Below are 27282 nucleotides of genomic sequence, written 5' to 3' on the forward strand. Positions count from 1 at the left end.
TTGTTACTAAGAACCGAATGCATTAGTTGACTAAAATATCACTGGTGCAGCATTTATGAAGCTGATACTGTTGAACACACCTCTACTAAGTAAAGTGTTAGATAGGTTCTGCCATAGTTTGAATTCTCGACCGAGGATTACTGAGTTTAGTTCAGGCCATATCAACCATTTCAACAATATTCTAAAGATTGATAACTGAAGATTACTGTTCAGATTAGAACAGCAACTATTAGTAGATTAACCAATTATTTGATTTAGTTCATTAATTTGTAAGTAATATTTCAAGCAAAATTGCCAAAAATTTATTGGGTCCAGCTTCTCAAATGTGAGGATTTGCTGCATTTTTTATTGTGTGTCATTGTAAATTGAGTAACTTTTGAGTTTTGGACAGTTTGTACGGTTGTGCTGATGGATGGATGATCTTGGTGCTCAGTGATAATCAGAGCGATCGCCAATAGCTTATGCCTTTGCGAATGTCCAGATGATATTTGGCTTGGTTTCACATTAATGTATTAAGTTATTATTATTATTGTTAATAGTAGTAGTATTTATCAACAATGTAAATAATCTTGTTTCACAGCAAGAAATTCTAGATGTGACACTTGATATATGCAAGAATATATTATAGTGTGGAAATATAATATAATAGTCTTTTAATTATGACATATTTCCACCCCTGGAAACAACACAGTTCATTCTTTCCCAGTCTTGTGAGATTTACACAGAAACCCCGGTGCCTCTGTAATAAAGAGGCTTCCGTTCTGCACTAACACTTTCTGTAATCGATGATGATGCTAGAGTACTGCTGAGAGGCTGAGTGGATGGCAGGATGCCAGCCAGACCCAAAACAACCCAAACACAGCCCCCTCCCATCACAGATCATCCCATCAACACATCCATTATCACACAGACCTTGAGAAAAATGGTTCTGAGCAGCAGCCCTGAGGCCGGTGCAAAAAGCTTTGCTGTAAGCAGGGACTGTGTCTGTCTGTCTGAAATGTTTGTTGGGAGACAGTGTGCTTTTGTCTCGATGCTACATGTTTGACCAAGTCTGTGTGACAGATGTTTAAATCCACGCACAACGTGACTAATAACATTTGGAAGTGTAAACTAAACAATGCTGGCTGACAGCTCTTTGTGTGGCTGATTAAAGGGAAACTGAGAAACAGTGAAAGGATGTCAAACGATTAATGTGTCCTCCTGATCATGAGCAACAGTCAATCAGTAATGAACTTTGACCCCTGAAAGATACTCAGATCAGTCAGTGCCCTTCATACAAGATACTTTATCTACTACACCTATGTCACACTGACCTCAAAACTCAGTGATTAGAGGCTCAGTTCAACTCTGCACCTCTTGCATTTTTTAACAAAATTGTGGTTGGTTATTTGTCTTATGAGCGATTAATTGATTAATCACCCAAATCATTCTTAACTATTTGAGACATATCAATGAATGAAGAATGAAATGCCGACACACACAGGGCAAATTTACTTTGCAGTGGTTGGTTAATTTTAAAGGTCCCATATTTACACTTCTCCTGAGTTTTATTTGAAGTGTTGATATCCATAAAAGATATATTTGTGGTTTTAAGAACCAAAAACCATCTCAATGTAGTTTTACATGTCCTCTCTCAGGCCTCTCTCTGGAGCTCTAGTAACAGTAGGTTGGCTCAGAGCCTCTCTTCTGATTGGTTGACTGTTTTCTGAATCGTCAAATAAAAATATAGCAGATTCAAGGTAAACACTCAAAGAAACCAAATCCTGCAAGGTTAGATGGTGGGTCCACATGGGTGGGGCTTGGAGCGTGGCTGAGAGCAGTGACTGCTTTGTTGTGACATCACAAAGTTACAGAAGTCCTGACGGCTTGTTTAAGAAAATGAACCACACCTGGAATATATCTGTAAGCAGTCAACCAGCTGTGATCATCACCAAAATCTAGATTTTGGTGAAGAGCTGATGGCCTCCTTGCAGCTCGCTCTCTCAGCAAACATGCCTGGAATGAGGCTTGATTGGCAGTGTGAGCAGCAGCTCATAGTTAGCTGCGGGCCAAGAATGTCTGAGGTAATGGTACACAGTTCTATCTTTCTGAAGACAAGCTGACACTGCACAACTCCCTCACTGCTGTCAGACACAAAAAGACGCATCTGTAAAGGCTTTTTATTCATGAAGACACTCAGTTGTTGTTGTTGTTATCTCACTAATGTATTTAAAGGTATACAGCAGAGTTTAACTAGGAACTGACTCATCCATGAGTCATGACAATCACTGGACACAGAGATAAGCACATCATCTAAAGAGATGTCTCAGATATGTGTAACACAGAAGATAAAACATTTTTATTCGCCTCATTGTACAAGTTGTACAAGGTCATACAGTTGTTTGTGTAAAACGTTCATGTTGATGACAAAATAAGTGTGCAACAATTGGTTTAGTTGATGGATCTGAGCCTCTCCTCTGATTGGCTGGCTATTTTCTAAATGATTCAATAAAGATATAGCAGATAGAATTTCACATTAAAAAAAGCATGTGCAAGTATGATTGTAGATACATACAACCTTTCAAAATGTTCCAATGAAATTAGTAACTTTATGTTATTTTGAAGCTCATTCCATCTGTATGCAGCGTAGTGTTTGAAACAAGTATCCTTCATGGTTCAAATCCTGTCATATCCTGCGAGGTTTGATGGTGGGTCTAGATGGGTGGGGCTTGGGCATGGCTGAGAGTGGTGACTGCTTTGTTGTGACATCACAAAGTTACAGAAGTCCTGATGGCTTGTTTTAAGGCTCAGGTTCTGAATACAGGTTGTGTGCATTTCTCTGTGGACTGTGGCTTTGATACTTTCAATATATATATATATATATATATATATATATATATATATATATATGTATATAGAGAGAGAGCGAGAGAGAGAGAGGGAGCCTAGACCTGATTTATAATCAAAAAAAACATGGACATCTACCTTTATACAATATGGGACCTTAAAGACATTTTTGTCTGTCTAACTTGATCACTGTTTTGATGGCTGTTTCCATGCAGTCTGTAACTCAGTGTGTGAATCCATGATTACGCAGTTTCCCTGTGATGGTGTGATCCATATAAACTAGAAAATCAGAAAGTTTGTGACAGATGGAAGATGAGCAGAGTAAGAATCTGCTCTGCAACCTTTAAAGCTTTTAATGTGATTAGCAATGCATAACATGAGCTAAAATTGTTTTTTTTTCTAAACAGCATAATTCCAGAGTAAAGAAATTAGCTGCAGCTATTAGTCACAGTTTGGCCTCAGTTTGGCTGGAATCATAATCATGAGAAAAGCATTTTATTCATCACATCACTAATAGTTCATCTCAAACAACGTGATCGTAAGAATATTGCCAAGTTATCATCTTGCTCAGACACAGGCCATTTCCATGTGTTTAATCATTCTCATATGTTATTTGGATCATCTGAACGTTTGAAAAAATTGTATGAAACTCTTTGTGAAATGTAGTCTTAAGAAGGCTCCCTGCTGGCTGGCTGAGCATAGTGAATGTGGGGTTAGTGGGGTTGGGGTATGATGCAATGTCTGCTACAGCAGCATTACTGAGAAGGAATGAGGTCAGGCCAGTAAACTAATGGTCTGGAAGTTTTACACATGCAGGCTGCAGGATTTAGGCTAGTTTTATATGGTAAAACCACATTCCTGTACAACAGAGTCAGAAATCCGTACGGTATCCTAATGCTGAGCAGCAAAGTGTTTTGAATTGAGGTCATTTAAATAGGAATCATGCCTTCCTTCCTAGCTCTGTCATCACAGTAGCACAGAGGACCTGTGTTGGCAGTACGAAATATTACTTGACATTTGTTTTAGAGTTCATAGGATTTTCCCTGGCTTAAAGACAAAGCTTTTACAATGGAGATCCAGACAAGAAACATGGGAAGGAGAAGAGAGTGAAACGGGACTCACCAACTTTTGTTTGATACGTTTACTTCATCAGTACCTTCATGCCTGCTGCAAGCTGTTGACTGGCGAGTTTAGGACTAGTTTGGATTGACTGTGATTGCTTTATCACACTTAACCTCATCAGAAGAAATGACAGTGGAGCAAAGTTGAACCAGGCAATACCAAAGCAGACTAATTAAAGGTTGCACTGTTAGGCAAATCCACGCTCTCCCCCAGGGGTGGCCTGGGTAAGACATTGATACAGGGCTGCAGCTATATTTAGATAGTTTATTAATGTATGTTTTAAATTAACCAGCAAATCATCTCGTGTAAAAAAAGTTCAACAGTAACAATTATCTACCACAATTTGACAGGATCTGAAGCGATGTCTTTCAATGGTCATTTTGGTTTATCTGATAACCAAAGAAAAAAGCAAGAAAGTTCAGTGATTGTACCAGATATTTTATCTGATACAGCAGGACTCGTCACGTTAGTAACCAAGAAAATGGAGGAAAAGCTTGTTTTGGCTGTTTCTGTCCATCCGGAGCTTTGTGATACGTCAGACAGAAACGGCCACCACTTGGACAGAAAAGCCCAACTGTAGGAGCAGATTAGCCAGACACTTAAACAATTGCAGTGGTGATTGTTGCCATAGAAACAAAACCCATGAGCGGTCCCTAGTGCTTTTCAGCCAGAAACAAACGCCCTAATACAGTTTGTTCTCCATTTAGATACAAAAGTGCTGTTTTGTAGAATTCAAACTTGGATTGTTCATCATCATTGTTCACTTTAAAAAAACAACTTAAACAAACATTGGTAACTCCCAGTTTGACTGTAGGATAACACAACCCTACTGATGTATGCAAAACATTCATCAATATTTTTTATTTTCTTTTTCTAATCCTCTTTCTTTCTCTATCTTTTTTTTTTATTTTGTAGTATTCTTTCTAAATGTTGCCTTTATCTTTTAGGACTTTTCAGCTGCACAAGTTTTTGTTTACTTTAAATTCATCTATATTTGAGTATATGTTGGTAAAAGCATGTTATACTTATTTAATGTATTTAATGATAATTATATTTTTAACGTGCAAACAAATCAGTCTAAATGATTTATTGAATAATTATATCTGTACCAGTTGTTTTTTTTTATCCATTTAACCTGATGACAGAAAAGCAGAGTATCAAGTCTGGACGATTGTGTTGTTTCTACGTAGGTTTGCATCACTGCAGATAGATTGTGACAGTGTCTGAGTCAGTGGAGTGGTTGTGCTGGACAGTTTCTAGGTGTGGATGTGTAGAGCTGTGAGTGTGAACCTGGGTGGTGCAGGAAACATTCAGGTAAACTCAGCTAAACCTTTACCCTCTGACGGCTGAATGTTAAAACGGCCTGGTTTCAAACAGTCTGACTCTGTCATCAGCCTGTTGACAAAACAGACATGGAAAGTCACTGCGACTGCAGTGTAACTGTTTCTCCCTGTATTTCTCTCCTCCTCCTCCTCGCTCTCTTCGTCTTAGCGTACTCGTATGACATGGCGTGGGTGTGGCCTCCCTGATGTGCCAAAGGGCTGGGCTCTGCTACACAGCCCAGAATGGAAACAATGTGGAGGAACAGAAAGGCCCTGTGCTGCTCTGTTCTGCTTTTACCTGCAGTCTATACATGTTTGGACCGTTGTCTTTTTTCTTTAAAGCGATGAGTTTTTATTGGAGGGTGTTTACATCTAAATGTGTTGAGCTGAGTGGAAATTGTTGTAGCAGTGAGGCAGGGTGTTGGTACTGATCTCCTGATTGATTCGGTTCAGTTTTTTGAATCAACTCATTTTGACTGGATTCTTGAAATACAGTGGAATAAACCCTGGTGTCGTTTCCTTGAATATAAAACTGTAAAAGAAAAATTGGTGAGAGGGCGATCTGGTCAAAAGATCATATCATGATCTGAATCACAGTCCTCCCCACAGATTTAGTTGAACTCCTGATCACATGACTAGTTATGCATATGCCTGGACACAAAGCCTGTCACTTCAACTCAAACACTTAACTAACAAATCTCTGCATCCTGTTTCCGCTCTGAACGCTTTTCCAAAAAAGCACCTAGTGACAAACTTGGGTTACTTTCCTTAGAAGAGAGTCACCAGTATTTTAGTCCCAGGAACAAAAAGGGGGCCCAGTGAAACTGACTGTTTTGTTGGGTTTACTGTATATAAATCTTTCTCTTCTGTCTTCTTCCTTGTCTTTCTCTCTCTCTCCCTCCTGCCTCTGCAGGGTGTCACCACATGTCTCCACTTGATGTGCTGTTTCAAATTAAAAGCCCTCTGCCCTCTGAGTCATGGAATTGTGATTACATGACATTGCAGCAGCAGCAGCACTAAGGGATATAAGGGAAACACTGTAATAATTATATCATTTTGTGATATTGTGAATCAGCTTGAATCCAGTGAGGATATCAGTAACATGTATAATCCCGCTCAGGGAGCTAAAGGCACACTGTTGCAAGCTGTATAATCAAATCTATTATACATGGAAACCCCGTGTTGTTCTGTCTTTCCAGCCTCAGGACAACAGAGCAGGTTTCCTCGACTGATCTCTCTCCTGGCTGCAGTCTGTCCTCCTCATATCCTCAACAGCCTCTCTCTCTCTCTCAGCCTAAATATAGACGTCAGTACAGGGTAACCGTCTCGTCATATAGGTTTCTTGTTTCCGCACCTTTCAATGCCTTCTGCAGTTTGAAGGGAAGCTGACTGAGCAGCTATCTATGTTGTTTATGTCGTCACCTTGGCAAGGAGAATCTCCATCCTCCAATCAGAGGCTGAGGCTGAGGTGGTATTATTCAGCAGGCAGTGGCAGAGCACAGATTAAGGATGACGACAGAAAAAGCTGTTTTTTTTTCATTTGTCCGTTGCAGTTTAGATTAATCATTTTCAGCAGTACTCAACAGAATTATTCATCCTCTCCACACCTCTCTCTCTCTCACACACACACACGGTTTTTGTGGGGGGGTGTGGCTGCACAGGGAGGTTAGGATTTCCAAACAGCTGTTACATAGTTGAACTGTGAGTCTCACCCGCTTGACATGTTTGCCACAGAGAGACACAAACATGCGAAACCAAAAGGGATGCTCCAGTCCTATACTGATCACTGATTGGTTTCCTGATCCAAAACAGTTTCACAGACAGCTCTCAAGCTCCTATACCACAGAAGAGACCCTGCAGAATCCAGACACTCAGAGTGTAAACAGGACTGCATTAAGAAAAGCGGGGGTCTGTGCTGGTGTGGGCGTGTTGTTACAGGCAGATGAAATATGATCCAAGTGGGCCAGTTTGAATATTACACACCCACTGCAGAGAAAATACTATCAGACAAGATTTTACAAGTTCAAGTATCTGATCTGGACAGCTGTGAGATAAACAGTAGAATTAAAACAAGCAAAGAAACATTGGTGGAGTATACGGAACCAGCAACACCAGTGATGCATCTTCATCTGGTCTATAAAACGTCCATTACGTCGTTGCTTGGTTTGACAACAAATCCTCACAATTGAGATGCTGTAATCAGAGGATGTTTAGCATTTGCTTCAACGATTACTCGTTTATCATAATAGTTGCAGACTTGCTTCTTCAGAATACGAACGCCTCCTTCAGTACTGCAATACTGCATATATGTACGCAACAATGCCAAAAGTTATCTAGCTGCATCTTCTCCAGTGTGAGTGGTTGCTAGTTTTCTGTTTAATATCAGTGTTGGACTGTTTTCGACAGTTGATGGGACAACACATTAGATGACATCAATATCATATCATCAGTATGAGCTCTGTGAAGAGCATTTTTCACTATTTTCTGATATTTTGTTGAATTAATCATGAAATGATCAATCAGCAATGAAAATAATTAGTAGTTGCACATCTTGTAAAATTGATTATGTAAGTGTGTGCTGTATGCAAAAAAAATCTTCCAAACAACCAGTTAGCTCTGTTAGCACTGCAGACTTTATTAGCTGAGATAGCTCATATATACAAACAGACAAACAAACAAATGAAAAAGCCTGTCATCCATGTTAGCTCTGTTAGCTTGTACATACCCTATACCTAAAAAAGAAAACACAAAAACCCTTTCAGATCCCTTAACTTCATTAGCCCCTTTGCTTGTAGCATGCTAACACAGGCTGCTCGTGCTTGCTAGTAAGTAGCAGCCTCTCCTGAGATTTTTCCTGCCTGATGTGCATTTATTTTTCTCACCTATTTTTTCATGATGAATTCATTTGTCATAACCATCAGGTGATGAAACTGACATATGATCTTACCGCACAAAATTTTGTAGGTGTAGCTGTTTGCCTCTCGAGAGTTTGTGACTGTGGGGATTATCAGGGGGCCTCCATGCTACATTTTTGCATCGTCAACCATTGGTTTGTATTTGGAAGGAAGAGGGCGCTCTTTTGCCAGAGTGAACAGAGCTAAAGTTTTCAGATTTTCAGCTAAAAGCAGATGGAAACCTTAGTCCTTCCTCCCTCTGAAAAATGCTGTGCCATTGTTGCGCTAAAACGTTTACTGAGGAAATGTGCCAGTTTCCTTTCTTTGTCGCTCCGCAGGCTTTAGAGCATCGTATATTTACCCGTTGTTTTATTCATCTCGGAGCCTTGAGTGAGTCTCTCCTTCTCCTTTATCTCTGTCTCACATTTGTTTCCTCCTCTGCTCGTATTTTCTGAGTTTTATCCCCAGTTTTGTTTCTAACGCTGAGTCATGTTGGCTGTTTTGTCAGTACCTCCTTCCTTTCATGGTAATGACTGTCATTTGCACTCTGGCTTGAGTTTGAACTGCACCTCTGTTAAAACCTCACTGTCTCAGTCCTGCTTTCTCTTTCTCTGTTGTTTATCCTAAAAGTGGAAAACATTGCACTGCTGTCCCAGCCTTCTTTTTTGGCCAGATTATTCATTCTTTTCTCAGTTTCCAACTCCACTGTTTTTCGTTTAACATCTGTCAAGTTGCCACAGATGCAACCAGAGTTGCCGCCTGCCGTAATTAGTGCAATTACCTCCCAAAGGCCAGAGCAGGCACAGACCACAGCTTGAGTTTCACCCTGTACAAACTTGCAGACAGACAGTGTAAACAAACACAACCAATGATTTGTAATCCATTTACATGTTTGGATGCAGTTCAGTAGCTGAGACTTCCCTCTCAAGTTGGACCCATGTTGGAGAACAGATGTATCTTCATCCTTTTGCTTTGATGCTATTCATGGTGGGTTCCCACGGCTTAAAGGCGGACATGGTGATGTATAGTGACTCTATCTGGATTTTGGGGACCCGCAGCTGGTAAATTTGACTTGCTGTATCTCGGGAATTTTAGACTGGAAGTCGTGTGACATCTGTGTTATAAAGAAAAAGTATCTTATAAGACGGTTTTGACAGAGAGACCAAGCTCAAGTTAGCACATGTGATAGGATCAGTTGGAATGAGTCACTCTCTTTATTTTGTCCTTGCTGCAAACTACACATCCATCAGTTTACACAGGCAGGTTACTAACTTTATTCCAGGCCTTGGGTCCACAGTAAAACAAAGAAAAATCTTGTCGAAACAAGCGGTAGTGCAGTAAAACAGAGCTACAAGTTGATACATAATCAGTTAACTGTTCAATTCATTTTCCAAGCAAAAAATGCAAAACATTTCATGGTTCCACATCCTGAAATATGAGAACTTGCTGTGTTTCATTGTCCTTCATCGGTGTCAGTCAAATGTTTTTGTAGGTTTTGGGCTGTTGATCAAACATTTTATGACTTCACCTTGTGCTCTAAGACAGTGGTTCTCAAAGCAGGGTCTGGGACCCTCCAGGGGTCCTTTAGCAGGTTCCTAGCAAAAAGAGGAATAATTTATTTTCACTATAATTCCATCCAGATCTATTAAGTAACACAGTGACAGAATGTGTGACGATTTTGGTCATGGGTTTCAAACACCTAATGTAATAAAACATCTAAAAGCAAAATTCTCATTAGATGGTGGACCCTTGGACAAAATCTTAACAAATGGGGTCTGTGGTCTGTTTCAGTATATAGGGGGTCCTTGATGTGAAAAGATTTGAGAACCACTGCTCTAGGACATGGTGATGGGCATTTTTTACTGTTGATGGTTATCTTGATGTCAACAATTAATCGATTGAGAAAATATTCAGCATATCAATCAATAATTTAAATAATCACTAATTGTAGCCCTACACAGAAAGTCACAATAAAATTAAATAAAATAAGTAGAATTCATGATTTTCATTCCAGTGATTGTTTTCTGTGTGTCCATGGTTACCGTGCAAAACAGGAAGTGCGAGTCATTAATTCAGCCTGACTTTTCATGATGTAGATTCACCAAAGTGTAAACAAATACAGACCTAAAAGGGGGCTAAGCTAACTGTGTTTGCTGTCTCCATGGCAACATTGATAATTTATTTGTTAGTCCTGGATTAAGTTACCCCTCAAGTTCTCCCCAAAAGGATATCGAGATAAATATGAGTGTGCTGTGAATCATCATCATCATCATCAGTGTCTAAATGTCAAATTCCCATTTTAACGTCAGATTAAATATCATATGATCTAATAGTCCGAGATTTTTCTTATTTTGGTCACAGTATTTCAAAATCTGGATTGGCTCTTTTTTTGTGTACAAACTTTTTTTTTTTATTCATATTTTATCATGTTTAAGTATAGGTCATTAAAATGTGATAATAACGTCAATAGATCACAGGATTCTCGTATCAAATCATCAGTATTTTAATCTGGATATCTCAAGAAAGGGGCCCATACAGTGCTGTATGTGTGCTACCTAAATATAAATGGGTCATCAGACAGTGTCTTGCTTCATGAAATCCATCACCACATGTTTAAACCCAGTTCAGATCAACACTTTGTTGTCAGTGTCGTAAAAATAGTAAAAAACACCACGTGATGCTGATGTCGTCATCAGTGTGAGCTTGTTTGTTTATGTCCACGTGGATCGCGCAGCATGTGTTTCCTGGACGGTGTAATGTGTCACATGGGGCGACATGCGCTATGTTTGTGTGAGACAAAGTGACCTTGCATGCTCATGGAGAAACATGCAGCATGCTGTTGTGTGTCTGTACTTATTTTAATGTTCATCCCTCATGTATGAGAAAAGCTCTCCACACATGTTGAGCCACAATAAAAGTTAGCAGATTTAAAGGGTATGGTCATTATAATTACAATTCTAAGTACAGTAATGTATTCCTGAGCATACTGTAAAAAAAAAATCTGAGATCGTACAGTATGTTAATTCAAATTTTTTAATATTTTCCTGTGTCTTAACTAACCATAATTATATTAATTTTACTTCTGTGTTGAAGTAACAGAAACAACCAAATAATTCTAGTTAAAGAATTGGTTAATGCTTGTACTTGTGTTAAAAGACCCAAACATCATTTAAATTTTGGTGAAGCCCCCTGTCATTTCTTACCGTAAAGTGCCATAGTTACAAAAAAATTAGTAGTTCTAAAAAATTATAACATTATCATTTTAGAATTACACAGTTTCAGTAAAAGTATCTTTAAACTTAACTTGTAAATGTTGAATGAAAACATGCACATGGCTTAATACAATGGAAGTAAAAACAGAAATAAATATAATAAATAAATATGAATAAATATTTTTTTACATTACTTATGTTTATATGGTGCATATTCCTTAAATTTCCTTACAGACCTTATGTTTGAGATAATTTAGGATTGCAGATTACAATAATATGTGTTGTATCTGCTTTTTCATTTTTCAGCTAAAGGACTTTGATCTTTGGTCATTTAAATGTACAAAAATGCAAAACACTTAAACGAGGAAGCTCCCATGGGGACATGTGTTTAGAGCTGAAAGCCTTCCTGGTCCTCCTGACCTCAGTCTGTGTTTAAATGAAATGCATTTCTGGCCCCATCCACAAGTACACATTCAAGTGCATCTGCTCCAGGCTTAAGTGCTCGTGCAGCATCGTCCCAGTGTGTCAGTTACGTAACAGGTCCGTCACACTCAACTTCCAGTCCTCCACAACAGCTCTGATGCTGCTGCACTGACATCCTGTCAGACCGCATCCCACTGAGTCCTCTCAGGTAGTCAGGACTATCCTCATGCACACAGCATTCATTCCTCAGTGAGAGCTCCATCATTTGATAAAAAACTATATTTGCACTTAGTAAAACAAGCTGAAGTCACTTTTCAGCTGTGCTAGAGGCATCTAATAGAAGAAAAGGGCGATGTAATAGGACAGAGACATATTTCTCAGCATGTCTGAAATAACTGCCTCAGACTTTTGACCTTACATTATATCTCCTAACCAACCTTCGTACAATAGTCTATACAACTTTTACATTAATTGCAAATAACCCTCCGTCATAGCTGAACAAATATAAAAAAACATATTTCAGTAAGGGGTGGAGTGGAAATTTGAAGAATTTTCTACAGAATTCAACTTTAATGGGAATTTTACAACAGGGGCACCCAGAAGAATACAGAATGTATTGATTTGGTCCTTGTCTATAGGGTGGCATCTAGCAGTTATTTTAATCATCAATTTATCTGCTGTTTTTTTTTTTCTATGAAATGTGAATAGATAGTGAAAAACAGTCTTCACAACTTAGCAGAGCCCAGCAATGTCTGAAAACTACATCACTTCCCCACCTAACACCCAAAGACATTTGATTTCCCATAACATATGACAAAGAAAAGCAACAAATACTCACAAATGTTTGGCATTTTTGGTTTAAAAACTATTAATTGATTATCTAAATAGTTGATTTTCTAACAATTGACTATTGATGATTATCTGTCAGTGGACGGTTGCAGCTCTACTCTCTGCGCTGACACTGATTATTTTAGTAACTGCTGCAAGACCTCTAAACTCTTGTTACACTAGTCCTTCAGTCCATGACGTAAATCAACAGGGAAAAGATAGAAAGAAAGCAACATGACCAGTGATCCATTTGAGACGCAGATCAAGATCAAGTTCGTAAACCTACCGTTACAAAAAACAACAGTGTAAACATTAGGGGGCTACCACCTCTGTATACTAATGTCAAAAGAGAAAGAGTGGACACCAAACCGGTCATGTCTGAAAAAATCATGGGAAAATCATGTATATTCATGGGAATTCTGTATGAATTTAAATCATGATTCTAACTCCTGTCTTTCTGTCTTTAATCCCAGGTCCATTATCCAGATGTGGAAAGAGTGGAGTGGCTGAATAAGGTACATATACACACACTTTAAGATATACACTCACTTCATCTCTCTGTCCTCACCCACTAGTTTGCTCTATATTACATCAGGTGCTATTAGCCTGTTAGCAAGCACAGGCAGACAGGTAGTGTATATAAATAGGATCTGAATCTGGAGCTCTGACAGACCCTGACCCAGTGCCGCCACCTCCTTGGAGAGAGAGAGAAATGGAAGAGAATGGAGGAGAGAGAGAGTAGTAGAGAGATATAGAAAGAGAACTAGAGAGAGAGAGAATCTGGCACCTGGAAGAGGATCACTTACCGTTAATGTCGACACATAAAGTACTTCCAGTAAAAACTTAATGGATGTGGATGACCAGGAAGATAGTGTTTTAATATCCAGATCTGACGCAGTGATGTTTTTGTTGTATTTATCTTTTATGTTTTTTTACAGCTGCAGAGAGTTTGATTTAAAGGAGCAATAGGAAAGATTTATGCTGTTCTACAGCACAGAAATGTATGGAAGCTCATCAGCCAGTGAAATAAAAACATAGTCATAAATAATAAAAAAGTAAAATCATGCTAAGTCAAAATGACTTTTTATCTCATAGTTTTGGTCCAGCAACTTTTCAGTTACTGGGCCAAATTTAACTTATTTCATGATTTTTACTTATTATCTCTTTTTTTCACTTTTTAATCACAATCTTGACTCAGGAAATCAAAATAGTTATAATTTAGATATAATTTTGACTTTTTGACTTTACTGACAAAATGGGCTTCCATTAAATTACCATTATTTATCAGTGAAGGGTTGATAAGAGACAGCTCCAGCTGACTGGCTACTCACCAATTTAGGATGGAGAGTAGTGATCAACCGTGGTGGCAGTGACAGTGACAGTTCGTCAGTTATTCTAATTATATTTAGCATAAGAAATATTAAATTAAAAAATTTAATATGATTAAAGTCAGATTCAGATCAAGAGTTTAGAAATGCCCCTTCCAACCAACTCACACCATAAAAAAAAAAAAAAAAAAAACTACTAAAATTACTTAAAGGGACTTTGCATCAAAACCAGGAGCTTATCTACATTTGAATCCTCATTAACGACAGCAAGGGCTGGAGGCATGATGTGCTGGGGTTGTCCATCTGCCCCATTCCCATGCATGTGATATCTCAAGAATGCCAAAGGTCAACTTCACTGTGACATCATAATGTTCTGTAAAAACACCTCTGACCATTAGTCAACACTGTAACTCAGCAGCAGAAAGTTGAGACCATTGTTGTGTCCGAAATCACTCACTGCTCACTATATAGTGATTTCACCATTCTCTGGTGCTGTCCGGATGTATAGTGAGAATTATTATACCCTATACAGGACTCATAATATCCCACAATGCATTGTGAAAAGTAGTTTAGTTAGACCATCCAGTGGTCACTAACCAAGCAATATATCACACAAAGAAAGAACAACAACATAGAGAAAATTACCTATGTAGCGTCTGAAAGTTATTTTTTCATGAGCTTACTACATAGGCCTCTACATAGTACTCATTAGATGGTAAGTAAGGAGTAGTGAATGGGTGAGTGATTTCAGACACAACCCATATTACCTGTATCTTGACTGGTTGGCAGAGACATACAACCACGAGGTGGTAATTCTAGTTTTCTAACAGATGAGGGACCACACCACAAAATATTATGTCAGGTGACGATCAGCGATGAGAACATTCCTATGTGGTTACTCATACATATTCATGTTGTCGCCTCTCAAAGATTTTTCTGGGTCACTGAGCAGCAGACGACAGACTCAGGAGGAAGCGCTCTAAACTCAAAGCTCTTACAGAGCCAGTACGTGGCTGTGGCACAATAAAAGATAAACCAATAATTAACAATATTTTTTATCCATCACAATTCATAATCTGCAGCTCTAGGAACAGCATATTATAAATATGTTGATGACATTTATTAAATTTAGATTTATAAAAGAAATCCTTGTCTAAACAGTTTCTCATCTTTGCATAAACAGTGAAAACATCTCAGTGAGTGGATGTGAATAATGAACTGATTTGTTAATCGTTTCATTCATTGTCTCAATAAACGAGACTCATTGAGTTTCCAGAAGCTGCTGAACAGTGCAGCTTTTTAAGCTTGAGGATAAACAGCAGATTTTATTACTGTAAAAGTCTAAAAGTCTAAAAGAGCAGATATATTGACAATTGTTAACATAAAACAAACATTTTTGATGAGGATCCCTGTAATGTGCTCATTACAGAAAATGTTAAAACTGAAAAACAGATGTGTTCTCTGTGCGGAAACTGGATGTAGTTTCATTCATGAAAGGCCAAAAGTGTCTTTGAACTTGTACATTTATATAAGGGAAAAAGATGACACTTTGGAAAAGGAACATTGTTCCCCAGCATGTGTCAAGAAAGAGGCTGCAGTTTCAGCCTGGTATAGACCATGTGATATCACAAATTTTTCTAATTCTTTCTTTCCTCCTCCCTCTTTCTGCGTCTTTCTCTCCTCCGTCAGACGGTGAAGCAGATGTGGCCATTCATCTGCCAGTTTGTGGACAAGCTGTTCAGAGAGACCATCGAGCCAGCGGTGAAGGGCGCCAACCCTCATCTGAGCTCCTTCTGCTTCACCAAGATCGACATGGGTGACAAGGTGATGAGACAGCAACATGCATTCTGCTTTGTAAAGTAGTTCTTCACTCATGAATCAAAAGCTCAGAAACAAAACAACACAAGACAAGAAGACGAGTGTAACACCTACAACTAAACGACACAACAAACAGATAAAACTACTCCTGTCCTTATTAGGTGTACTAGGTATAGTTGTATTTCTGTACTTTTTTAAGGTGAAAAATTGCGTAAGACAACAGACAACTAATAAATACAAAAACCCTTAATTAAAATTGCAAGTTGATTCAGACTCAGTATCAATAGTGTTCTCCAGGGAGTCCGAGGTACATATAATACTGTTTGACAAAGAGTGTACAGCTCTTAAAGTTATTTCCAAGAAAGTGTTAGTTGCTACTGTTATCAATACCCGCTCATTATATTTGGGTTTTTAAGAAAAAAACAAAGAAATTGTATTGTAGGCAAATGAAAAGCATTTCATAAACAGACGTTTAGAAGATGTTCTCAGCCTTTGAGTCCACTTAACTGCATTAGTCCTGGGACCGAGTCTGGAACCAGTAATTTAGTGGTCCTGTATAGTATAAAGTGAGATGTCCATGTCTCTTTTGAGTATAAAGCAGGTCTAGGTTCTATATTAATACTCTGAAAGTAACAAAGCCTCAGTCCGCAGAGAAATGCACACAGCCTGTTTTCAGAAACTGAGCTTTAAAACGAGCTGTCAGGACTTCTGTAACTTTGATGTCACCGCAAAGCAGTCACCACTCTCAGCTATGCCCCAAGACCAGCACAGAAGCCTGAGAGAGGAGATGTAAAACTACATTGAGATGATTTATGGTTCTTAAACCGCAATTATATCTTCTTATGGATATGAACACTTCAAATAAAGAAAAGTATCTGGTAGATTTTTAAATATGAAATTCTGTTGTAGGATTTAGAAACTGTTTAGCAGTAATGGGAAGTGTTATTTATTTTCACCATTTTGTGCTGAAACATGCACAGTTATTAGTGTGGTCCTTTAACTCTGCTGCTTGTGCTGCTTTTTTAAATTGTAGGTGGTTAGATCTTTTATTGCCGTGTTTCTATTTTTGTCTACTTTGTTGCTGCTGAACCTCCAGGACTTGCATGAGCTGAATTTTCTATTTTCTATTAGTTTTTCTTTTCCAGAGAACAAAAGCAGGTAAGTGACTCTGATTTTCAGTCGGAGCTATTGCTTGTTTCTTTTCTGACTTAAACCACATGCTGACCCAGATTTTGTTATATTTGCATTATATGCAGGTGATCTGAGCGGGTTAGTCCAGAGTCTGGGTCAGCTTTGAGAGAGATTTGCTCACCTGTACCTGTTTTATCATATCTGTGTCTCTGCAGCCACTCAGAGTGAACGGGGTGAAAGTTTACACAGAGAACGTGGACAAGAGGCAGGTCATCATGGACCTGCAAATCAGGTAACAGTAAACCTCTCACCAAACCATCCCACAACCACTGACTACTTCTAATTTCTAAAGGATAAGGCTGATAATAATCTATATTTTTCTTATTGTCAACAATCCAATTAAAAGACCAAAGTCAACAATGTGTTAGTCTGCTGATCAATACTTTATGACTTCCTTATCCCATCTGTAGTTCCCAGCTGCAATCCCAATGGTTTCTACTGAATAATTTAAGTCTTTAAAACCAGAATATTGGATTTCATTTTTTAAAAAGGCTCAGTGATCTGTTTCTGGTTTTCACTACTTATTTGATCCGATTAGAATAAAAGTGTTTTTGCTGTTTCTTGCTCTGGACAAAAACAACATGGCACCATGATGGTGCTTTATATCTACAGTTTCCATTCCCTTTCTTTCTTCCCTGTCTTTTCACGTGATAATGTGAATCTTTTAATTGCATTTTTTCTTGATCTCTCTTTCAGTTTTGTCGGGAACACAGAGATTGATGTGGACATCAAGAAATACTACTGCAGAGCTGGAATCAAAAGTATACAGGTGTGGGAGAGAAACCAAGGAATTTTAAAAACACCACTTTGTGATCTTGTAACTTGTGACATTTCTGACATTTTATACATTTATAAAAAAAAATTGCCAGTTGCAGCTTTAGTTTTGTAAAATAATAATCACATAATAACAAAAGGTTAGTGAATGGATCATAGAAATATATATAATTAAAATAAAAATAAAATAATTTTAACTACAACTAACAATTATGTTCTCATATAGTCAATATGTCTTTATAAATCAATTTATTGTAAATGACAAACAAGTTCCCAGAGCCAAATGTGATGTTGTCAGATATTTTTTTTTGTCCAACCAGTAGTCCAAAAGTTAATTTTCATAATGTAAAACAGCTAATAGTAAATTCTTCTGCACCAATTCCTTGATAAATGAGAATATAATATATATAATGTAATATAATATAATTATCATCAACTAATTACCTGACTTATTTACTAAAAAAAGAAAATAAAGTAAAACACATACAATACATTAACAAACCTAGTAAGTTCCAATAAATTAATGAAAAAACAAACTAATGAACCCATTCAGTCCCATCCACCAAAAAATGTTTTTTGATATATTTAGACAGAAAAAAGACAAAAAAAGTGACAATATTGGGAGACAGATGTGAGATTTTATTGGTGACTGCCCTCATTCCTTGGACCATGACCGCCATATTAACCTGTGACCTCTCCAGAGACGTTTTACATAATGTGTTGACACAGGACTGATAAAGAAGACGTTATCCACTCGGCTGTTGGCAGAGGATCAGGCCATATTTGCTGTTCAGAGATCAGAAAGCGAGAGAAAGTGAGTGGGGGGAAGAGTCAGGAAAGATTTACAGAGAGAAACGACTACATGTGCGAGGCTGAGTCAATATTTGCCTTTGTGTATGGCTTAAATTTTACAGCTGCAGTCCCCGGGCTGTGTGTCAGCTTCTCGTGGTGCTGCTGAAGGAAGAAGTAGTTCATGTGCCAAAGACGTTAACTTAGAGCTTATTGTGAATGATGAGAAATACAGCGGGATGGTTCTTCTCTCAGTGGCTGTCAGACTACATCAACCTTCTTGCACGTCTGCTACTGAAAAATAAAGCTGATCCTCACACATTATCTGCACGTGATTTACAAAGCGTCCCCCTTCAGGCAGGAACCATGGTTGGGTAGTGAGGACAAACAAAAGGCTATCTCCAATCTTTCCATTGCACCAATTTTGATGAGCAAAATGCTGGTACTTGATTACTCAGAGCAAGCTGCAACCAAATTTGGTGCTGCAGACGGGCCGTCTACATATCTGAGGTTTGAGTCACTGCTTAATCCTCCTCCTCCGTAATGATGAAAAGCTCAGAGGGGAAACATTCACTCACAATATGTTTCTCAAGAATCAGCAGCTATGTCTGTAATCACAGTTTAACATGAAAAAAACTTAAACTTAACCCTGCCATAGTTACGCTTTAATTATGACTTTTTCATATAAGAGTTTTGCATTGATAATTGACTTAAGTCCCAGATCTTGGCAGCTTTTCACACTCTGATATTAGTCCATGCAGCCAAATGCTGCAGATATGTGTTTCAAACTGCATTACAGTATGAAATGAGGGTGAAGTTACAAATGAAGAAAGAAGAGGATATTTCATCAAGTTTAAGATGAGTAACAGTAGTGGAGCATAATGCCGAGATCAGACCAGTACTGGCGAAAACGAAAATGACAACAAACAAAAACGAGATTTAGAGAGATTGGCTGAGTTGGGACGGGAGCTCTGCTGCTCCATCTTTGTCTGCATACACCCTCACAGTCTTTTTTTATCGTGGCACAATGTTTCAAAAACAAATATTTGCTCAGATTCAAAATCCTTTTTTTATCAGATAGTTGCTGATTTAAATCCAATTTTTACCAATTTGAGACTGTTTAATTTATGTTCTTTTATGGCTGCTTTTGTTTAAACAACATGGAGAGGGTATTGTAGAAAAACAATGCTTCTGTTTCTAAAAGGTAAAGAAAAAACGATACCAAAACTCAGCTACAGAATCAAACAATACCCCGCCTGACCCACAAAGCCCAGTTTTTTGCCTTTTCTTATCTAGTTTGACAGCGGCTGTGATGCCTCTGTGCTGCCGTGGTTGTTGACATGCCTGATCCCAGAGGTCTGTCTCTGGCCTCTCCTGCTGTTTGATCATCTAATCTGACCTTCTGATAATAAAAAATAATAATAAAAAAACAGTTGAAAAGTTACAAATTTCAAGGAGATACAAAATTATTGGTACATTAGGATGACATTTGGAGCAGTCTGATCACTTTAACTAAGTAGTGTAGATCGTTAGAGTCATTAAAAGCTAATGTGGCTAACGTTGGCAGCAGACACAACACTAATGGGATAAATGGGCTGGTAATAATAATGTTTTCTTTTTTCCCTGTCCAGCTTCATGGAGTGATGAGAGTAGTGATGGAGCCGCTGCTGGGAGACATGCCTCTGATCGGAGCCCTGTCCGTCTTTTTCCTCAAGAAACCAGTGAGTACCTTGACCTTTGACCTTTAACCTCAACCTCAGACTGTGGCTGAATCCAAATGGTCTCCCTCCAGACTTGCAGATTGAGCCCTCAACGACCATGTGTCATGTTTTAATGGAAATGTCTGACCCAGTAACTCGTTTCAAAGCATTTTTCTGATCAGTTCTTAATGATACTGAATTGTTGCTGATGGCAACTTACGCATAATATGTGCAGGTCTGCGACGTTACAGCCATAAAAGATCTGTACATGACTGCACATGAGCTGCCAAACACAATATTACATCAGCATTAAAGCCTGAACTGAGGCTCCACACACCACAGATAATAAAAAACAAACCTACAGATTATTAAAAATCCAAATTATTCAGCCTCTTCATATTCTGTATGTTCAGTATTAAACCTTAATACATCATTAAACTTACACAACAAAAACAAACAAAAAAGAAGTCTTAAAAAATAAATATGGAAGATATTATTATCAGTAATTTAGTTTTTTACATTGCATATGGATATGGACAAATTTTCCAGGGGAAGTCTGGGTCAGTGTAGACTCCACGTAAGGTCCCTTGTGGACTTGATGAATTGTGGATTTGGACAGACCTCAGCAGTTCCTTCCCGGGAAGACATCCATAACGTCTGAGAGTCTGGAAGTGCAGTGAAGTCTGGACTTTAATTTAATGTTTTCAATAAATACCAGTAAATTTCCAGATTTTTAAACTGCAAACTGAAACTTAGGAGCCTGCACATTTGTGTTTGTTGTGTCTAACCTAGTTCTACCTCCCTGGAGTTTATAGGGACTGGGTGTCTTGCTCAAGGGCACTTCAGAAGATGAGTTATGTGTTTTTTTTAAATACCCATATGCAAGCTTGTACTTGCACTCGTTTTGCAGTAGGAGTAAAGTCAGTAACGTCAACAGATCACTTACCTCATACTGTTTGGTTCTGAAGGAATATGGCTCTGCTTCTACCGACTACAGCGTCCTTCACTTCCTGAACGCCGCCCTCCTTCACTCCTCCTTTATCAATGCATTCCTTCTCTCAGACTGCTGTCTTCCTTCCTCGGCCCAAACATATTTTATCGTCTAGATTCTGGCTTTGATAACTGGCACCCACAGGAAAAGAATCACCCTCAAAAGCCTCAGAAAGAGATGTGAAATAGTCACTTCTCATCCTAAAGGCTAAAATTAGAAGATGGGAGCATCAGTCATGACAGCAGCAATGATTTGTGGTGAAAACCAAGTTTGTGGTTCTGATAAGAACCAAAAAAGATGTAGATAAAAAGTATTCACATATAGGTTGGAAAATAAGAGAAAAAATTATCTCTGGATTTAGTCAGAATCAAGTTTTTTGCACAGAAATGCAGCCGTCTACCTCCTTTACCACCACGTGTTCAGATGTAGTGTCAGATATAGTGAATATCGAGCTGTTGCTGACATCACCACTACATCTTACATGTTGTACTTCAGGCAGGTTTACTTGTCCTAGGAAGGCTCTCAAACTGCCTCAGTTAGGGGTTCAACACCAGTGTAAAAATGTAAAAGCTTTACCAAATACAGTTTAATCATCTCAATCTCCTCTCATTGAGAGTGCATGTGGACAAAAGCAATGAATCTAGAAACCCTGCAAAACAAATCGAGAGAGAAATCGGATTTAAGTTCTGAGAGAATTCATTAAATGTATACAGTCTGCTTACGGGCTGAAACGAGGACAAACAACACTGAGCAATACTTTTTAAGAGGCTGTAAAGAAATGAGTGTCCAGCATGAACTATTTAATAAAATATTGATACAGATATTCAGAAATACAGAAATCCATCCAGAGACACCCTGAATACTAATTTCAGCTACAACAACTACAACTAAAACCTCTAACTGATGCTGGCTCACTACAACAGAGCTGCAACAGCAGACTAAGTCATCTACCAGCTTTAAGTTACTGGTTTTTGGTTGGTAGTTGGCAGTATTTCCCCATCCTGTTCCTCCCTGTGGTCTGCAGTCGTGCTGTGGCACGCAGCGTGGCTGCAGGCTGGCAGCTGTGTTCTGACACTGTGGCTCATCAGGAAGTCAAGTTTTGGTTTCATTTACTATCAGACAGGTTTACACAGAGATATGAAAGTTGGTGAGGGGGGTCAGTGTTTTCTGTAAGGTACAAACCAAATTGTATGTTTTGAGCATTATTTTCATGGATGGCAGCGGTCTACAGGTTTGTTTGTTCCAGACTAAAATATCTAAAGCAACTATTTACCATGACATTTTGTCATTTCAAGACAATGGTTTTTAGAGGAGGGAATGCAATGACTATCACAACCATAATCAAACAATCTTTTTGACAAAACTAATTCATTATTAAATCTTAGTTAGTGTTATTTAGTAGCGACCATTGTGAGTTGCTTAGAGTTCTCATTCTCTTCCAGTGCCAGGCCGGCAGAACGGCATTGTGGTCCACTGTGGTCTACAGCTCCTGTGCTGATTAGACAGAAAGACACGTGCCCACTCCACTGTGCTACACACACACACACAAACACATGCCAGCAGTCACATGCTATGCATGTAATTTGTCTGCATGTGTGCATGATATCCATGCAGACCAACACACCGACGTGAGGGGGGAGTTTTACACAGGGATTAAAGGGGAATTTCACACATCGGTATTAATTTGCTGGTCATGGTTAGTACAACTCTGGAGGAGCTTTGTCAACTCTGAGAATGCAGCTCAAGTAACATCACTCCAGCATATCAGCATGGGTTTGAGGGCTGCAGACTCAAACAGAGCAGACAGCCTGTGTAACAAACCAGAGATGTGGAGTTAGAAAAATGTTGACCAGGAAGGAAGGATCTGACGTAAAGTGCAGGATCCAGCATTTTAGGAGCTTGACCCATACAAGTGCCTAAAAGTCAGGATATCTCTGCTTATGCTGGACAGATTTTGACTTTTTTTTAAATTTATCCCTTTAAAAGTCCCCCCATGTGTTTCCTCTTGATCTGACTGATAAAGGAAACTTAGTTGATGTGTTAACATAAAGTTTCTGCAGTCATGAGCTTTCAGAGCTAACTCCAATCTACCTTATTTTCCTGCTGACTTGATTTACCACATAACCAGAGGGATAGAACACTGGCGGGCAGGTTGTTTAAAAGAGCAAGACTTAACATTTACTGTTGCGAGGGTTCATGAAGGTTTCCTGAGCTTTCTTGACGGTCAGGTACACCATCTGTAAACACTTCCTGCTGAGAGAGAAGATGGGAATTTTGTTCTTGTTTCTTATTTTTGCTGATTATGTAATGAAGAGAAAACAAGAGGCTCCTTGATGCTATAAAAGTTTAAATAATCTCCGACATCCAGAGGCTTTACTCTCTGCACAGCAAACACAACATGATCATGTTGGCACTTCTTTCATATTAAGATTCATTACACAGCACTATTTACAATAAAAAAGGGATAAAAGGTCCCATTAGAAACCAGTTTTCTCTCCCTTCTTGATACATTGTTGGAGACAGTGGCATACAGTAGAAAAGAAAAATCTAAGTTATCTTACCTTTATCTTATACCCTTTTTACACCTAAAATTTGTGGGTATAATTTTCCAAATTGTTCTTAGTTGCTTCAGCTGTAATAACTAACGGCTTCCAGTGTTTGACATTTTAAGCCTCTTTTGTAACCTTTTTCAGCTTTGCAGTCGCACTTAATCTCAGACATACTGACACACACTCCCACACACACACACACACACACACACACACATACACATACAATCCTTCTCTCTCTGGTTCTCACTCATACACAGAAACTTGTACTTCACATTGTCAGTGATGTATTTTAAAACACAATCACACAGACATCTGCTAAGTCCATATATATGTCAGCCTTGGCACCTGGCACCCTGCTCACACTCCTTTTGTGGTCAATGGGATGCTGTTATTTTGAGCTGGGCGCCCTCCCAACGTGACTCTGGTGATTGTCTTGTGAACTAAACTCCACAGTGTGTACAGTGTGTGTGATGCTTGAACACTGACCAGCAATGTCCAAAACTGTTATTATCATATTATATATATATATATATAATGTATTATATATGTGTTAAATCTAATTTTTGTAAGGAAAAGTAGCAAATTCTCAAAATTGACATCAACGATGTGATTATCAGAATAACTGATGATTTATTTTGACTGAATATTTGATTATCACCTAGTCATTGCAGTTCTGACATAATTACTGTTTTACTCCAAGTTTAACTGATGACATCACTTTCATAATTGCTGCCACTAAAGGTATTTCCTCACCAAGTCTGAATGTAGTTTTTATGTATTCCCGCAAATCCAGACACTAAGTTAAATCCTGTTGTGTTGGTTCTTACTTTCTAAGATGTGATTTCACATGATGGAATAACTTAGTTGTGCAGTTAGAAGGGACAAGTGCAACAACAGTACAACACCAGGATCCTACCTCAGATACCTGTCAGGGAATCTCACTATCCCCTGGTCTCCACTGTGAAGACTGGATGAACCCCAGAGTTTTCTTCTCTTGAACAAGAAGCATCATCAGATGTGCATAAACGAAAGAGAACAGATATCACCTCACCTGTTTTCATCTCACATTTTGCTTCCTCACATCAGAACTTAGGCTTAGACTCTGCAACAGCTAGAAGACTCCACACCCAAGCACTACCACTTTTTACACTGTAATAGGTACTACTGCTACACCGCCTTCATCATCCAAGCCCTTACTAGTTTCACTCCTGCTACTATCTTTGCTACTACATCTCTGCCTTTGTCAGTGCAGCGCTATGCTGATACAGCAGCATCAGTATGCATGATATGCAGTCGACGTTGGGGTGCGTCAGGTACGGTATGTACGCCGTGGTTCAGTCTGGTTAATTACTGCAGTGACTTATTCCTCATAATCCGGTTCCTCAGGTAACCCAGTTTTATGTTCAAGTCTATAAGCCTCATAAGTGGGTTAACAAAACAGGTTAAGGTCCCACTAAGGTCGTGGTTTACATGCCTCTGTGTGTAATTGTGTGAGGAGAACATGTTACTGCAGCGTTGACTTTCATCATCTGTGCACATGGTGTTGAAAGTTTGCACTACTTCAGGGCAGCTTGTACTGTGAATGAAAACATGGTGGAGAGCAGGATTACTGTTATACCCTCGCATACATACAGTCTGTTCTCTCTGTACTTGAACAATGAAATCAGGCTCGACTGGAGGAGAACTAGCTAACTACTAGGACGTAGTTCATGGTGTCTCTGCTGCCTCTTAGATCAGTTGTTGTTTGTGATAATGTTGCTGTTGGATTTTGCAACAGCTTTTCCATTTGCTACCAGGCCGTGAGGAAACTGTTATTATGCAACTTTGGCTGTTTGTTAGGAGTGAGAGAAAAAATAGATTCAAATAAGAAATGTGAATCTTCAATTTCTTCTGGATCAATTCGCAAATATTGTTATGTTGTTACTTAACTTCTACAGTGTTGTTAAGTCTGTTACACCAGTGTTTCTCCAATTATTTCAGATCAAGGACCCTAAACTGACACAAATATGTCCACAGACCCCCATCCAATAAGATTTGTGCTTTTTGATGATTTATTACAGGAGGTGTTTGAAACCCATGACCACAGCATTTGCACATTCTGTCACTGTGTTAATTATGGATGGAAATATAGTGAAAATAAATTATCCCCCGTTTTGCTGGAATTTTCCAAGAATTCCCTCAAGGACCCCTGCAGGTTCCCCAGACCTCACTTTGATAACCACTACGTGTTACAGCACGTGTCAGTTTTCTGGTGCTTTTGGGATGTTGGATGTTTTCACCTCTTCATAGTTTAAATTATATTATTTCCTTTGTCTTTCAGTTGCTGGACATCAATTGGACAGGACTTACAAACATGCTGGACATTCCTGGTGTCAAGTGAGTATCTGTGTGTGATGCGTTGGTGTCGTGACAGTGTTGATATGTGTATGTTTGTATTTTTATCTTAAAGTAATGTATTTGCATATCTGTGTGTTATTTGTTGTTGTTGTCTGAGCAACCACTGGTTTTAATTAGAATTAATCAGTTTACCAAACACACACACACACACAAACACACACACACACACACATACACACACATACATCCAGATTCCTTTGATAATCATGACCAGGTGGCTTCACACAGTTCCTCAGGGAGCAAACTGGTCATTAGAGGGAGCAGCTGTGTGTGTGTGTGTGTGTGTGTGTGTGTGTGTGTGTGTGTGTGTGTGTGTGTGTGTGTGTGTGTGTGTGTGTGTGTGTGTGTGTGTGTTTGTTTGTTTGTCTGTGTGTGTCAGAGACATGATGTCATGACTGTGTCTATTTTGTTTCCATGTGGACGTGCTGCTCTCACACTGTAAAAAAAAAATCCATTGTTTGGATCACAGTTGACTAAAATACACACACACACACACACATAGAAACACACAGGTTTAAGGGTACCTGTTACCTCCTCCTACCTTCGACCTCTGACCCCCCTGCAAAGGTTAGAGGTCACTGTTTCCTACATGATAACATGATAATGATTCGATTTTTTTTATTAATGTATTTTTTTATGATCATTTAGCCTCATTAATTGTGTATAATTCATCTGTGACATGAGAATATGTCACTGTCATAGTGAACTAGATTAAAAACATTATGTCTTAGTTTCACAGGCTCTGACTGGAGCCTGTTTTCCAGTACAAACACTGGGCACATTATTGGAGTTTGAAATGACTTTAGAGTGTATAAATTGAAATTCCTCATTCAAATGAAACACAGTGAGTCTACATACAGAGTGCCATTCATTTATTTCTCTCTCTGACATACTCAGACACACCTAACGTTCTTACATTCCTCTTGTTTCATTTCTGTTAAACCCCAAGTAACTATCCTGGAATACTTTCACCTTCACTTTTTCTTTTCCTTTTCACACCAAAGAAAAAAAAGGAAGAGCTTCTCTTTTCTTGTGTTTTCCATTTAAGAAGTTTTGTGTTTGTCTGCTGAGCTAATGGAAATGTTAATGGAGGCAGATATGGCACAGACTGAGGC

General features: G+C 38.7%; 1 protein-coding gene across 3 annotated transcripts in view; it reads left to right on the plus strand.

Moving 5' to 3' along the window:
- The window catches only part of LOC139628660 (extended synaptotagmin-2-like), a 51534-nt gene that overhangs the window by 3040 nt on the left and 21212 nt on the right, over nucleotides 1-27282 (plus strand). For all 3 annotated transcript variants that reach the window (XM_071490563.1, XM_071490562.1, XM_071490561.1), the window contains exons 3-8: nucleotides 13101-13142; nucleotides 15645-15779; nucleotides 17120-17196; nucleotides 17661-17733; nucleotides 20159-20248; nucleotides 26091-26146. In XM_071490563.1, coding sequence (XP_071346664.1) covers nucleotides 13101-13142; nucleotides 15645-15779; nucleotides 17120-17196; nucleotides 17661-17733; nucleotides 20159-20248; nucleotides 26091-26146 — 473 coding nt within the window. The remainder of the gene's footprint in view (nucleotides 1-13100; nucleotides 13143-15644; nucleotides 15780-17119; nucleotides 17197-17660; nucleotides 17734-20158; nucleotides 20249-26090; nucleotides 26147-27282) is intronic.

The sequence above is a fragment of the Trachinotus anak genome, unplaced genomic scaffold (assembly GCF_046630095.1).
Source record: "Trachinotus anak isolate AG129_WGS33_773 ecotype Australia unplaced genomic scaffold, CSIRO_AGI_Tana_v1 ptg000012l, whole genome shotgun sequence".
NCBI classification, from domain to species: domain Eukaryota; kingdom Metazoa; phylum Chordata; class Actinopteri; order Carangiformes; family Carangidae; genus Trachinotus; species Trachinotus anak.